Source organism: Diadema antillarum, unplaced genomic scaffold, assembly GCF_040938485.1.
Source record: "Diadema antillarum isolate AM-2024a unplaced genomic scaffold, OU_Dant_1.0 seq00000030_RagTag, whole genome shotgun sequence".
Taxonomy (NCBI): Eukaryota; Metazoa; Echinodermata; class Echinoidea; order Diadematoida; family Diadematidae; genus Diadema; species Diadema antillarum.
In genome coordinates, this window is record NW_027271146.1 from 999,389 (window position 1) to 1,012,114 (window position 12,726).

A 12,726-nucleotide genomic window follows, 5' to 3' on the forward strand; every position below is an offset into this window, starting at 1 on the left:
TTCATCTGCAAAAAGTAAATTTTGGCTTTAAACATGCTCGCCATCAAGACTGCTGCTGCTTTACTTTTCTGCCCTGCGATAACCTAATCACCACCACAAAGACGACATGCTCACTGAAGAGAAAATCTATAATAACCCCGAGGGCGCTGTTGTTCGGTGACTTGCGAAATCATAATCAACCGTGTGAAATATCACGGAAATTGCGACTCGCACTGCCCTACTATAGCTAGAAGCAGGGTGCAACAATTCACCTCAGTCTGCTTCTCCTATGGACAGAATTTTGTGCCAGACTTCGTAAAGAGATTGTAGTCCCAGTGTCTGAGTCGATAACTTTTCCCTGCCAGCTCTTATCCAAACTCCTACGATCCTAATATCGGAATAATGAGGCTATTTCCTTTCCACTTCCTCAAACTTCAAATACGAACAAATCTCCCTCCTCCCCCCAGTGGGAGGGGGGGGGGGGGGGGCTAGGAAAGGAAAAGATGTAGTAAAGATGAAAAGAAAAGAAAGGGCTAGGAGTCTGAAATTTCAGGTTCTGTTCTTCAGCTGCCCAGTAACAATTGACTCAAACGCTTTTTGATAACAAATGGTAAAATTAAAATGCTCAGCAAAATCAAAAGATCATCATATCTTCGAGACATTTTACCATACTGTATGTGACAACTTCACTCGTGCCACAAAGTATTATACTGATACCAACCTCATGATCTTTTTCCCATGATATGTTATTTTAGGCTTTGTGATGCCTATTGTTACAAGTGCAGCCAGGAAAAGGAACCTGACGACATGCAAGGTTATATTTGTTGTTCTCTCCAAAATTTACCCCCTTCTCTCTCGGTCACCCCTCAGCTTACAGTACGCCCTCTGGGAACGGTGACCGCAACTTCGTCTAATAATGGCAGAGACTACCGGATGCACAACCACAAACTCTTTATCTCACTAACATCATGCCAACACTGGGAGAGAGAGAGAAAAATATTTGGATTGTGTGTACATTCCATATATTGGATATCATTTCTTGTTGAGAATTTGATTGACATCTTAGAAGTTCAAGTTCTGACCCTCAAATGAACTTCATCTGTGAAAGGATCTGGGCGAGATTTCGGGAGAGTAGATGGCAATCCAACGCATTCTGCATTGAGTGATGTACCATTACCATCTTTCTAACCCAGAAAGACATAATGTACTGATCTTTTAAACTCCTGGTAACAAGTTTCTACACTTAATTATGTTACCAATGTAAACAAATAATAGATACAGTTCTATCTTTCAAATCACAATGCTAAACATTTGCACTTATAACTCAGTGCTGATGTAGTCTTCAGTTAGAAAAGTCACACACTGTTCTCCCCTTCTCTTGCCCTCCAATCATTATTAACCCATTGGTGACTAGACCTGGGTATACTCGGTCAGGTGTCTGCATGGGAAACACATGTTAGGCCTGTAGCAGAATCGGCTCATCCTCAATGGGGTAAGTGGATATTCATCAGAGAAGAAAGAAGTGTGTACCATAGCACCGTTGAAATCCCAATGTGATACCACCGACAGTGATGTTTCGGATTTCAATGAGATAGGTGACTTCGGAGAGGGAAAGGGGAAAAAAAAAATCTCTAACCAAATGCATTGCTATGGCTGGCCAAGTCCAAAGTCAATATTTAGCGGAGAGAGTCTCAGCCGTAAACTCACGGTCGCCTCTGATACCGGACTCGACTGCATCTCATGAAGCTGTTTATGAGGACACCATTTCTAAGGTGCCACAAGTACACAGCATCTCTAAACACTCTAAATCACAGGCTAACAGAGCCACCTGCATCCTGAATATGGGGCCAGAATAGCAGACATCGAATTTGAAAACAATCTGCATTGATTCTAATACTTAACATTCTCAACTTTTGTTTAACTCCTGCTTGAATTATCTTCTGTTTGTATACCTTGTTAGCAAATAGGAATATCATATGTACATATTTTATATACAAGGCAAAAGAAATCGGTTAAACACACTAAGCGTACACATGCAGGGACTGTTCCATAAATGAAATCTTGAATTCAAAGACTGCACAACTAGCTCATTCACAAAGAATGATACTGGTGCCATACGTTTTTGCTATCAGTACAAATCAAAAGAAAACAAGGAAAAGTAGAAATTACGCGGTGCGTAATATATGTCCCCGCCGGAAGTAGCATTTAGTAGCAAAATGTACAATATAGGTAAAAAGATCAAGGTCAAAGGTCAAAGAAGTCAAAGGTCAAAATTCTATGTAGAAGTTTTGAAGCCCTCACCTAGTGCCATCACATAAAGCAAACGGAATCGAAATCGGGTTAGAAATGGCGAAGGAGTAGCATTTTGTAGCCAATGTACAATATAGGTTAAAAAATCAAGGTCAAAGGTCAAAGAAGTCAAATGTCAAAATTCTGTGTAGAAGTTTTGAAGCCCTCACCTAGTGCCATCACATAAAGCAAACGGAATCGAAATCGGGTTACAAATGGCGAAGGAGTAGCATTTGGTAGCAAAATGTACAATACAGGTCAAAAATCAAGGTCAAAGGTCAAAGAAATCAAAGGTCAAAATTCTGTGTAGAAGTTTTGAAGCCCTCACCTAGTGCCATCACTTAAAGCAAACGGAATTGAAATCGGGTTACAAATGGCGAAGGAGTAGCATTTTGTAGCAAAATGTACAATCTAGGTCAAAAATCAAGGTCAAAGGTCAAAGAAGTCAAAGGTCAAAATTCTGTGTAGAAGTTTTGAAGCCCTCACCTAGTGCCATCACATAAAGCAAACGGAATCAAAATCGGGTTACAAATGGCGAAGGAGTAGCATTTTGTAGGCAATGTACAATATACAATGGTGTAGGTCAAAAATCAAGGTCAAAGGTCAAAGAAGTCAAAGGTCAAAATTCTGTGTAGAAGGTTTGAAGCCCTCACCTAGTGCCATCATATAAAGCAAATGGAATCAAAATCGGGTTAGAAATGGCGAAGGAGTAGCATTTTGAAGCAAAATGTACAATATAGGTCAAAGGTCAAGGTCAAAGGTCACAACTGAAATTCTGTATAGAAGTTTCAAAGCTCCCATGTAGTGCTATCATATAAAGCAAACAGAATCAAAATTGGGTTAGAAATGGCGAAGGAGTAGCATTTTGAACATTTTGATCACACACGGACGCACACACGGACGGACACACGGACGGACGGACGGACGGACACACGGACACACGGACACACGGACACACACACGTACGGAGCCCGTTTCATAGTCCCCTGCTCGAACTCGTTCGGCGGGGACAATAATTTATTTGGCTTCCACAAAAATATCATAGTATGACTTCATCAATACATCTGATTCATAATGAAAAAAAAAATGGAAAAAAAAAGCTGCCACTCAAAAGTGCTGATATATTTTCTGCCATCAGTTTAGGAATATCATTTTTCTCTGAAAGAAGCCAGTCCTGTTTGAAAGAGCTTTTCGGCATGAGATGAGATTCCAGAGCAATTTGTCGTGGATACTTCATCGGCCGCTTCCCGCTATTGACAAATGACATCGCTGTGCAAGCAGGGAACTTCGCTTGGCAAACCAACGGTATCACCGCGGCATTTCAGTCACGTGCACCTATGTGCCCAGTGAGAGAGGCGAAGGCGAGAGTTCCTATACACACAACAGGTCAATTAATGGCCAAGGTTTTTTTATCCATTGATTGGCGGTTCTTACTGTGAATGGCTTAGGATTCGATGCTCCAAAATTGTTCCCTAAAAATAAAACCAATGCAGCAGCTACAGACTGTACATACGTCCAGCTTTACAGTTGATTTAGTTCTAATGCCTGAAGAATTCTTGACTGGCCTTCATATCACTTTGCTTCCAACAGAATGCAGGAATGAAGTGACAGATTCTATCATACACTCACCTTCCTGGTTCTACAACCTTGTTTTGATGTCATACATCAAAATACTTTTGAACTACCACCACTGAAGTAACTCTGCCAATTTTGCTCTGAATGTCCACTTTCAAGCAATTATTTGCATGGTAAATCACTCAGAGAGATCCACAACCTGTCAGTGTTTGAGTGTTAAAAAAACAACAAACCTCTTTTGATAAGTGGGAAAAGAATGTGTATGTTGGGCATTCTGAAAAGTTTACTCTCTGTTCACACCTTGGCTTATAGTTATAGATATTAACACACCATCTTTCCTCCATGTGTCAACCAACATTTTGGCTATGAAATGATATGATTTCTCACAAACTAAATCATTCAAAAGTTTGTTTGACTCTCATTTCTCCAAGATGTAAAAATGATGAAAGTGATTGATGATTTACATAACTGACTTCTTTTACATTATGCCTCCAAATATGAATTACAATATGAAGTTGAGTATCTATAAGCTACAGCTGTTTTATCGAAGTGAACCAGCCATATACATCAGTGTTTAATGTTAAGATCCATTCTAATTTCTATGGCATGTCTGCCTTGAAACGTTGAGAGAAAGATATGAGGTGCTTCAACTAAATGCAATTACCTGCTTCTTAGTAGTAACCAATCCTTGATACAGTATTTCTGTCAGCTTGTCACCAGCAAAGATCAGAAAGGTTTATCTGCAAGAAATGAAAAGGGTAAATATAATGATAAATCACCAAACTGAAGTACTCTTGTACAGACTAGAATGGATTCTAAACAAGGAATATATATGCCTAATGCTACATTTGAGCAGATGAAATGTGCAAAGATTTGGGGCCTACATGCAACAGTGATAGAATTCAAACAGACACAAGCTATTGTAAAATGAGAAGTGTTTGTGTGCATTTTATTTTCATGACTTTCGAGAGCAAAGATTAAAATGCATACGAAAGTTCTTGTCTGCACTTCATGGTATGCATTGAACGCACAGGCAATTTACTAAAAATTTCATGCCACAAATATGTCTTGTGTTAAGGTATTCTAATTTTGAAGAGAAGTATTACATGTGCTTTTTCTTTAACATCGGAATAAAGTTCGGCTATTAGTAATAGAATATATTTTTAGAGAAATGCATTTCCTTCAACTTTCCTGAGTGTGTGTTTTGGCATTTGATATAACTGCCTATGAGGAAAAGAAATTCATGGAGCCCCCTGAACAAAGTCAAAACTTGGTGCATTGTATACATTTTTATATAATCTGCCATCCCTATAAGAACATATTGGGCAATATAATATATATATATATATATATATATATATATATATATATATATATATATATATATATATATCAAATTCTAAGTCTGTAACTATGCCAAACATAAACAAAGTTTCATAGTTAGTTAATCAACTACTTGGTACTATACTGGGCAGTAAATTTCTTTCTTATAGGGGAAAATGTAAACGTTTCTTTCATATTCAGCTTCTGACCTCTTCAAGACAACTGTCAAATTTGAGGAACTTTTTTTTAAAGTTTGTAGAAAGGTTGCTAAAAAACGCTCAAGGCTTACAACAAATTCTACAGGAAATTGAGGAAATAGTAGTCGCATTCGAATATTAATCGTTGATTGGTGCAACCCACCCTAAGATGGCTGTAGCAAACAAACAAAAAACAAAGAGCGTGTTTCTACTGAGAGCACCTCGCATTCCTCGCATCGCCACGAATTTTGTCCAACGCAGCACCTCGAACTTTACGACCACTCGAGCTGTTTCTACTGAGCGATAAAATACGGGGTGATGCATAGGTGACGTGCAAATGCAGTGATTCCGGAAGTCTGGTATTCTTAGGTCACAGATCGGGTCACGCCCGCACTGCCTTGTGGGAAGGTAAACAACACGAAGATGGCGCCAACCAGAGATAACGTGTTTCTTCTGGCGTACCTGCATTTACTCATATCATCCGCTCAAACATCATCATCAGCGATACATGAATCGAGTTCCTTGAGAAGGAGACGAAGAGGTAGCCGAATGCTACGGGAAATTCGGCGTTTAGAGGTGGAAGAAGCGTGTCAGAGGAGGAAGAAGAGGAACATTACCGCTATGGTAATTAGCCTCCTCTATGCATCATCACGCATTGTGGACGTGGATACAGCTGTGATGACGACATACCACACGTGGTGGGAAGAACGTGCCTTCCCCCATTTCTCAGACCGAGAATGGACACGAAACTTCCGAATGTCAAGGGCTTCTTTTGATCTTCTTTGCACCAGTCTCCGAGAGGAACTCTCGGAGCTTATTCCGACGAATATTCGGAAGCCCATCCCACTTGAAAAGCGGGTAGCAGTTGCACTGTGGAGACTCGCTACCCCGTGCGAATTTCGCACAATTGGCCATCTGTTTGGGATAGGGCGGTCCACAGCATGCAAAATTGTGCATGAGGTTGTTGCGGCGATTATTTCCGGCGTCTATCCCAACTACGTGAAATGGCCGACAGGTGAGTTCATAAACACTCAAGTCCTATCATGATGGTCAGTATGGATGCCTAGTATATGTAACAACTGTCAGAAGGGTCTAATGACTAGTAGATTCTAGTAGGCCTTCTATTATTAAATTTAATATTAGTATGTAGACCAATCTAGAGTACCTAGACCATCTTAACTAACCAAACAGTAACGTGTTTACTGTCGGTGTAGTGTTCCAAAGTGGGACTATAAAAGCACAAATGATATCCATGATGAGCTGTTTTCTTGATGAACAAATTTTCTTTAGGTAGGCACCCTGGTGCATATGAGTTTTTTACTTTGATTATAATAAAAAGGCTGGAATCCAGATTAATCCATCTAACAGTAACAGTTACATTTAATCCATCTTACAGTAACAGAATTACATTTCGGTTTATTTAGAACATACAGAATTTCCTCATGTTTTAGGCTTTATCGCAAAAATGTTAATATGTTATATGATAGGATGTCTTGTGGTACAACAGACTTACACATGCATTAATAAATGTCATATCTTCAAAAGTTTTAATATCACTGTTCCCAAAGGTAGATTGGACATTTAACTTCAGACAGGAGATTATACTAATGTAAAACTAATTCAATTTATTTGGAATATCAAATTGCAGTGCTGTAGTGTGTACATTTTTCAAGTTGTTCATAGAAACATATTGGCCCTTAAACACTTTTTGTGAAATTTGGTGGGTTTTGTGAAAGGAAATCTTCCCAGACAGATTTACTGTGGTAATGATTGGTTTTGCCAAAAATGATAATGATGCATTGATAAACATAATGTGCAATGTATGGCATTTCAATCGATGCTCTTCAGACAGGTTTCTTTTTATATGCTTGGGCCTATAGTATAGGCCTACATTGTGTATACAATAATTTGTGTCTTGCATAAAAATTATGTCATTTATTTATATTACAGATGAAAACCTCCGAGCTGTCCTCCGTGGATTTGAAGTATACCGTGGAATGCCTCAATGTGCTGGAGCAATCGATGGGACCCAAATCCATGTTACGCCACCATCAGAGTTCCAGGCCGATTATCTGAATAGGAAGGGCTTCCACTCTATCAATTTGCAAGCAGTGTGTGATCATCGGTTACGGTGGGAATGCTCTTTTTCTCTCTGTTTTTCACACAAAGAGATAATAAAAGTGGCATTGAAGTCCCTTTTTTATATTTGATAAAGAGAATTTGTTGGAAATGAAGTAATAATTTCTGTCTTACACCAGTAATTCATGTACATGTATATTTGAATTCAAATTTATTATGCGTGTTTGCTCGATCAAAGTTTTTATGGTGCCTGACATAAGCAATGTTGAAAAGAACAAAATGTGAATTATTTACTTCACATAATGAATGTCAAAGACAGCCAATCCCTTTTGCATGCAAATTTTTGAAAAATTGGTGAGAACACTTACACATATGTAGGTATTGAAGAAAACACTATTTGGAAACCTCCTGTAAATTTTGAACTCAAGAGGGTCGTTATTTGTTTAGTTAATATTGACTGTTAAGATTTGAATAATTTTTGCGTACTACGCAAAAATTACAAATCTAAATACAGTCTGGTTTTACAGACCTGTGTGATGCACTTAGTTAAACATAAGTAGTTCATGTAAGTGGTGAGTTGTTATTTGCCATTGGTAAAGTAAGAGAAGCTAGTGAATTCTTCTTTTCTGACAGCTTTAACATGCATTTCTGTTGTTCGAAGTATAAGTATCATATTACAACCACAGGAGGATTAATGCATGCAGCTGTGCCTATGTACACAGAATACGTTATGGTGAGCGTTTGGTACATTAACGGCTAACAACCTTCAAATATCACAGAAATGTGATAGATTTACAATAGTCATGCCATTCTTTTGGAATATATCATGTTCTGTGCTATTTGGGAAGGAATGCAAAAGGGAAGGGCCATGTTAAATCAATATCTTATATATTTTTTTTTAAAAACAGATTTACAGACATTTACGTTGGATGGGCAGGACGAGCTCATGATGCCCGAGTCCTGAGGAACTCCAGTCTTTTTCAACGTGGTGAAGCGAACACACTTTTCCCACTTGTAAGTTTGCTGATTTGGATGATATCACATGTGTTCATATCTTTGTGAAAACAAGATGATGATGTCTGAAAAATCTACTTTTCAAACATTAGCCAAGGATGAAAAGAACTTTGGTTGCATGCCTCATGTATGTTACTTTGGCTGATTGTTTGGTGTGTATGCTCCTTTTGAAATTGGAATTGATAATTTTGCTGATTAGAAATGTATGTGACCGTGGAGTAATATCTGTAGGGCCTTGAGAGATTTACTTAACCAAAATATGTAATGTAGGGCTAAGGCACATTAATTATCATATCATTTGGACATAAATGAATTTACAGACATGACTTATTATTAATTTCTAAAGGGAAGATATTGTACATGGTAAGATTTGGCAATATTCAGTCACGTTTGTGTTACTGACTATGCATATTGTTTGCTTTGTTTTTCATGTTGCAGTTGACCAAAGACATAGAGGGCTGCAATGTCCCAGCATACATTGTGGGAGACCCGGCATATCCTCTTCTCCAGTGGCTCATGAAAGGGTATCCTGATACTGGCAACCTCACCAGACAGCAACGCACATTCAACTACAAACTCAGTAGTGCTAGAATCATCATAGAGTGTGCATTTGGGCAACTGAAAGGTCGGTGGCGCTGCCTTGGAAAGAAGAACGAGTCGAATATTCAGTTCATCCCTCATTTGGTTTCTGCATGCTGTGCCTTGCACAACTTCTGCATTGAACATGGTGATTTGTTCAACAGTCGCTACCTTGACTTGCCTCGTGCCTTTGCTGACTTCGAGGATCCAGTGGAACATCTTCCGTTGAATATCGCAGATCCTTGGAATCCTGAAGATGCAGACATTCTCTTGCCAACACCATCAGATATGCGACAGGCCCTTACTGCACACCTGAGCAGGAGATGAACTTTTGCAGTGAACCTTAGCAGGAGTTGAACTTTTTCAATGAGCAAGGGTAGTCATGTTCCTATTCAGTAGCCTCTACTTGGCCTGCATCTTGCCTGTGGTGTGCCATGGAACATTTATCAGCGAGATTCCAGTTTGCTATGCATGTTAATATCCATATAGGTGATTTCAGTGGGACTTATGTGGACTCATACAAGTCCAATGTATGTGCAAATTATGAGAATTGGGAAAAAATGGATGTAGTTTATCACCCACTTTAAACATGTACAGTTTTACAGATTCCATGGCAATTGTCAGTATCTAATAATGCATCTTTGCACATCTCCAACTTATGGCAGAAATGTATTCCACTTTTTATTTTGAATGCACAGGGCAAGCGTCACTATCATTTTTGGATGTTCTGGCATAAACATGACACTTTAATTCTTTCAAACTTGTAAATTATGTATTGCATGTCCATGCATTATAACCAGGATCTTGATATGTCTTGCAGACTTATGCATTACAACGAATGTTTTTGCTAGTTTTCATTCCAATTAAACATAAACTGAAGATGTAATTAGAATAGCAATATCTGAACATTGTTACTCATTTTGCTGTTACCATAGCTAGGCAAGTTTTACCTATCTCTATCAGCAAAATTTAATATGTCCATGAACACCATGTTTGTTTGTTTTTTTTTTCATTGTTGTTTGATAAATGCCAAGTTGCATTAATCATATGTATTTCTTTTACCCAAATTAACATTTGTGCATGCAGAGATACAGATAAATCTGTGTCCATCTGTTAGTTGGTATGTCCATCTCGTAAAGTTTACAATTGTAGGTTGACTTTTTCCAACTCTTCTAGAGTGAGTTTATAAAGTCCATTTGTGATTAATATTTCGACACATTAGATGAAAGAAGGGTGCCTTTAAGCTACATGTATCGTGAGAGATTGCCAAAGGTCATTTGAGGTCAGGTTTGCCAGTACCATTTTCAGATTGCTTTTGTGTGTCTGTTGTGTTACCTTGTCAAAAATTGCAATAACTTGAACTTTGAAGTCTATTTGTAATTGCATTTGTTACAAACCTTCATATTTTGATGTACAATGCAAGGTGGCATTACTCTCATTTGCATCATCAAGTGTATCTTTAAAGCAAAGTGGATAGGCAATTAGCAGAACTTCCGATTTTTTTTTTGTTCACTTCTTTGTTTCTCCTCACCTTGATTTAAGTGGTGTTACATTCTGACCTTGATTTTGAGCTCATCTCTGTGTAGTCACATGAGACCACTTCAAGTTCCATTCCATCAAAGAAGGTAATCTGGGAAATATTGTTCTACTTTTTATTTCACTTTTGATACTAGTTTTTCATCAGAAAAGAAAGAGAAGAAAGACAACAAAATAAAAGGAAACACAGAAGGCAGAATTGGTGTAAGATACTTCGCATGAATTTAGGATTGAGTGATAAATCAGTGTACTGTTGGTGCAGATATGTTTTTGCTTGCCATACATTGTATGTTCCAGTAGTTAATGTCCCGATTCCACAAAATGAAAGTATGCAAAATTCATACAGCTGTATAACCTGTTCAAGCGTGGAAATTACACTCGCAAAATATCCACTTTTATAGTATATTAATCACCATAATCATCCTGTCATCATCATAATTATCACCATCTGCATGAATATCAACAACAGCACGTTGACAACCACCACTTCAATTTAAAATACATTTTACAGTTGAAATTCAATATCAAGACATTTAATACAGTGATAAAATATGTGATAGTGCCAACTGATTTCTCTGGTCCAAATGAATTCATAACCTTTTATCTCATATTGTTTATTGAATACTGATACGATAAGATATCTGATGTAAACAATAAATTGTGTTAGTCCTAAGCCCAAGGATCTTATGCCGAGTTTCCACTGTATTGATATTATATATATATATATATATATATATATATATATATATGTATATATATATGTATATATATATATATATATATAATATATGTATATATATATATGTATATATATATATATATGTATATATATATATATATATATATATATATATATATATGTATATATATATATGTATATACATATATATATACATGTATATATATTTCATTTGTTTTTTTATTATTGTTTGCTTTTTTTAGTGTGTGTGTGCATTAGTATGTGTGTGTGTGTTTGGTTTCTAAAAACTATTGTAAGCCTTACACTGATGAAATAATTTGTATTAGCAAATGACTAGTTCACATCTCTACCCAGTAACAGGTTACTGGCACCATCTTACAAGATGATGTACATTTGTACATTACTGTATATACACATCTTGTTTGGCTATCTGTTGCACTTGTAACACATATGAAGTCCTCAAAAGCTTGTTCGAAATGAGTTTCTCCATTTATTGGAATAAATATGCAAAACATAAGACATATAATGTTACTGACTCTGTAAAAAAAAATAAATCTCTTTAAGATACACTTTAAACTTAAGTGAATACTTTCAGCTGAAAGAACTTTGATAACTTTTTTTTTTTTAATTCAGCTCACTGTACCTGACATATTGCACCCTGTCATTCTTTTTATGTGTGGTTACATTAAGGACATCTAGTCAAACATTTTACTCACTCTATCATGTTCTACCTGAGTTAACTTGACTGTACTGAGTGAACTATATGGAATACAGAAAGACTCAAAGTACAAAAAAATACAAACAAAAAACAAAAAGAAAAAGAGAGGCCCTATTTTCAAAGCTCACACTCATAGGCTGAAAAGGGCAAGAAACATCACATGATTAGCCCACTTTACATTAAAAAAGATGCACAGCTGGTAGCTTATCTTTCATCTAAACTGAAACTGACAAGCACAAGCTACAATGAAATAATACATTCTAGCAAACTTTTTTTTTTCTGATTAACGTGTAAATATTACAAGTCATGCCACTGAAACTGAACAATGAATTAATCCTTCATGTACAGTAGATGGAGTACAAAAGCAACCTTAATTAGTAAACAGGTGTACATAATTTTGTGTGTTGTATAAGCTGAATTATGTTAAAAGTCAAATGCTTCACTTGTCCCATCATGTTTAACCTGAGTGTAGTTGACTATTGACAAAACTACTACTACATATAGTACTAAATGAATACACTGTACATTAAAACTTTCATAACAAATACTGTACAAGGAATACTGTCTTAAGGCACACACTTAAAGGATGAAAAGAGGCAAGAAACAACTATTAAGATTGGCACCACTTGAATTCCACAAAAAGAAAAGAAAAATGCCTAGAAAGATACTGGCAGCAAAAGATAAACAGTCTGTAATAAATGCTTCACTTGTCCCATCATGTTTAACCTGAGTGAAGT

General features: G+C 37.0%; 2 protein-coding genes across 2 annotated transcripts in view; one reads left to right on the forward strand and one right to left on the reverse strand.

The window, feature by feature from the left end:
- The window catches only part of LOC139725284 (protein O-linked-mannose beta-1,2-N-acetylglucosaminyltransferase 1-like), a 127,419-nt gene extending 122,843 nt beyond the window's left edge, over nt 1-4,576 (reverse strand). Inside the window, exon 1 of the mRNA XM_071636371.1 lies at nt 4,508-4,576. The gene's annotated coding sequence lies outside the window, so the exon portion shown is untranslated. The remainder of the gene's footprint in view (nt 1-4,507) is intronic.
- A 1,210-nt stretch (nt 4,577-5,786) lies between these two features.
- LOC139725266 (uncharacterized) lies at nt 5,787-9,362 on the forward strand. The gene is made up of 4 exons (XM_071636354.1): nt 5,787-6,378; nt 7,314-7,494; nt 8,351-8,456; nt 8,895-9,362. The coding sequence occupies exons 1-4, from the start codon at nt 5,787-5,789 to the stop codon at nt 9,360-9,362; spliced, it is 1,347 nt and encodes a 448-aa protein (XP_071492455.1).
- The last annotated feature ends 3,364 nt before the right edge of the window (nt 9,363-12,726 follow it).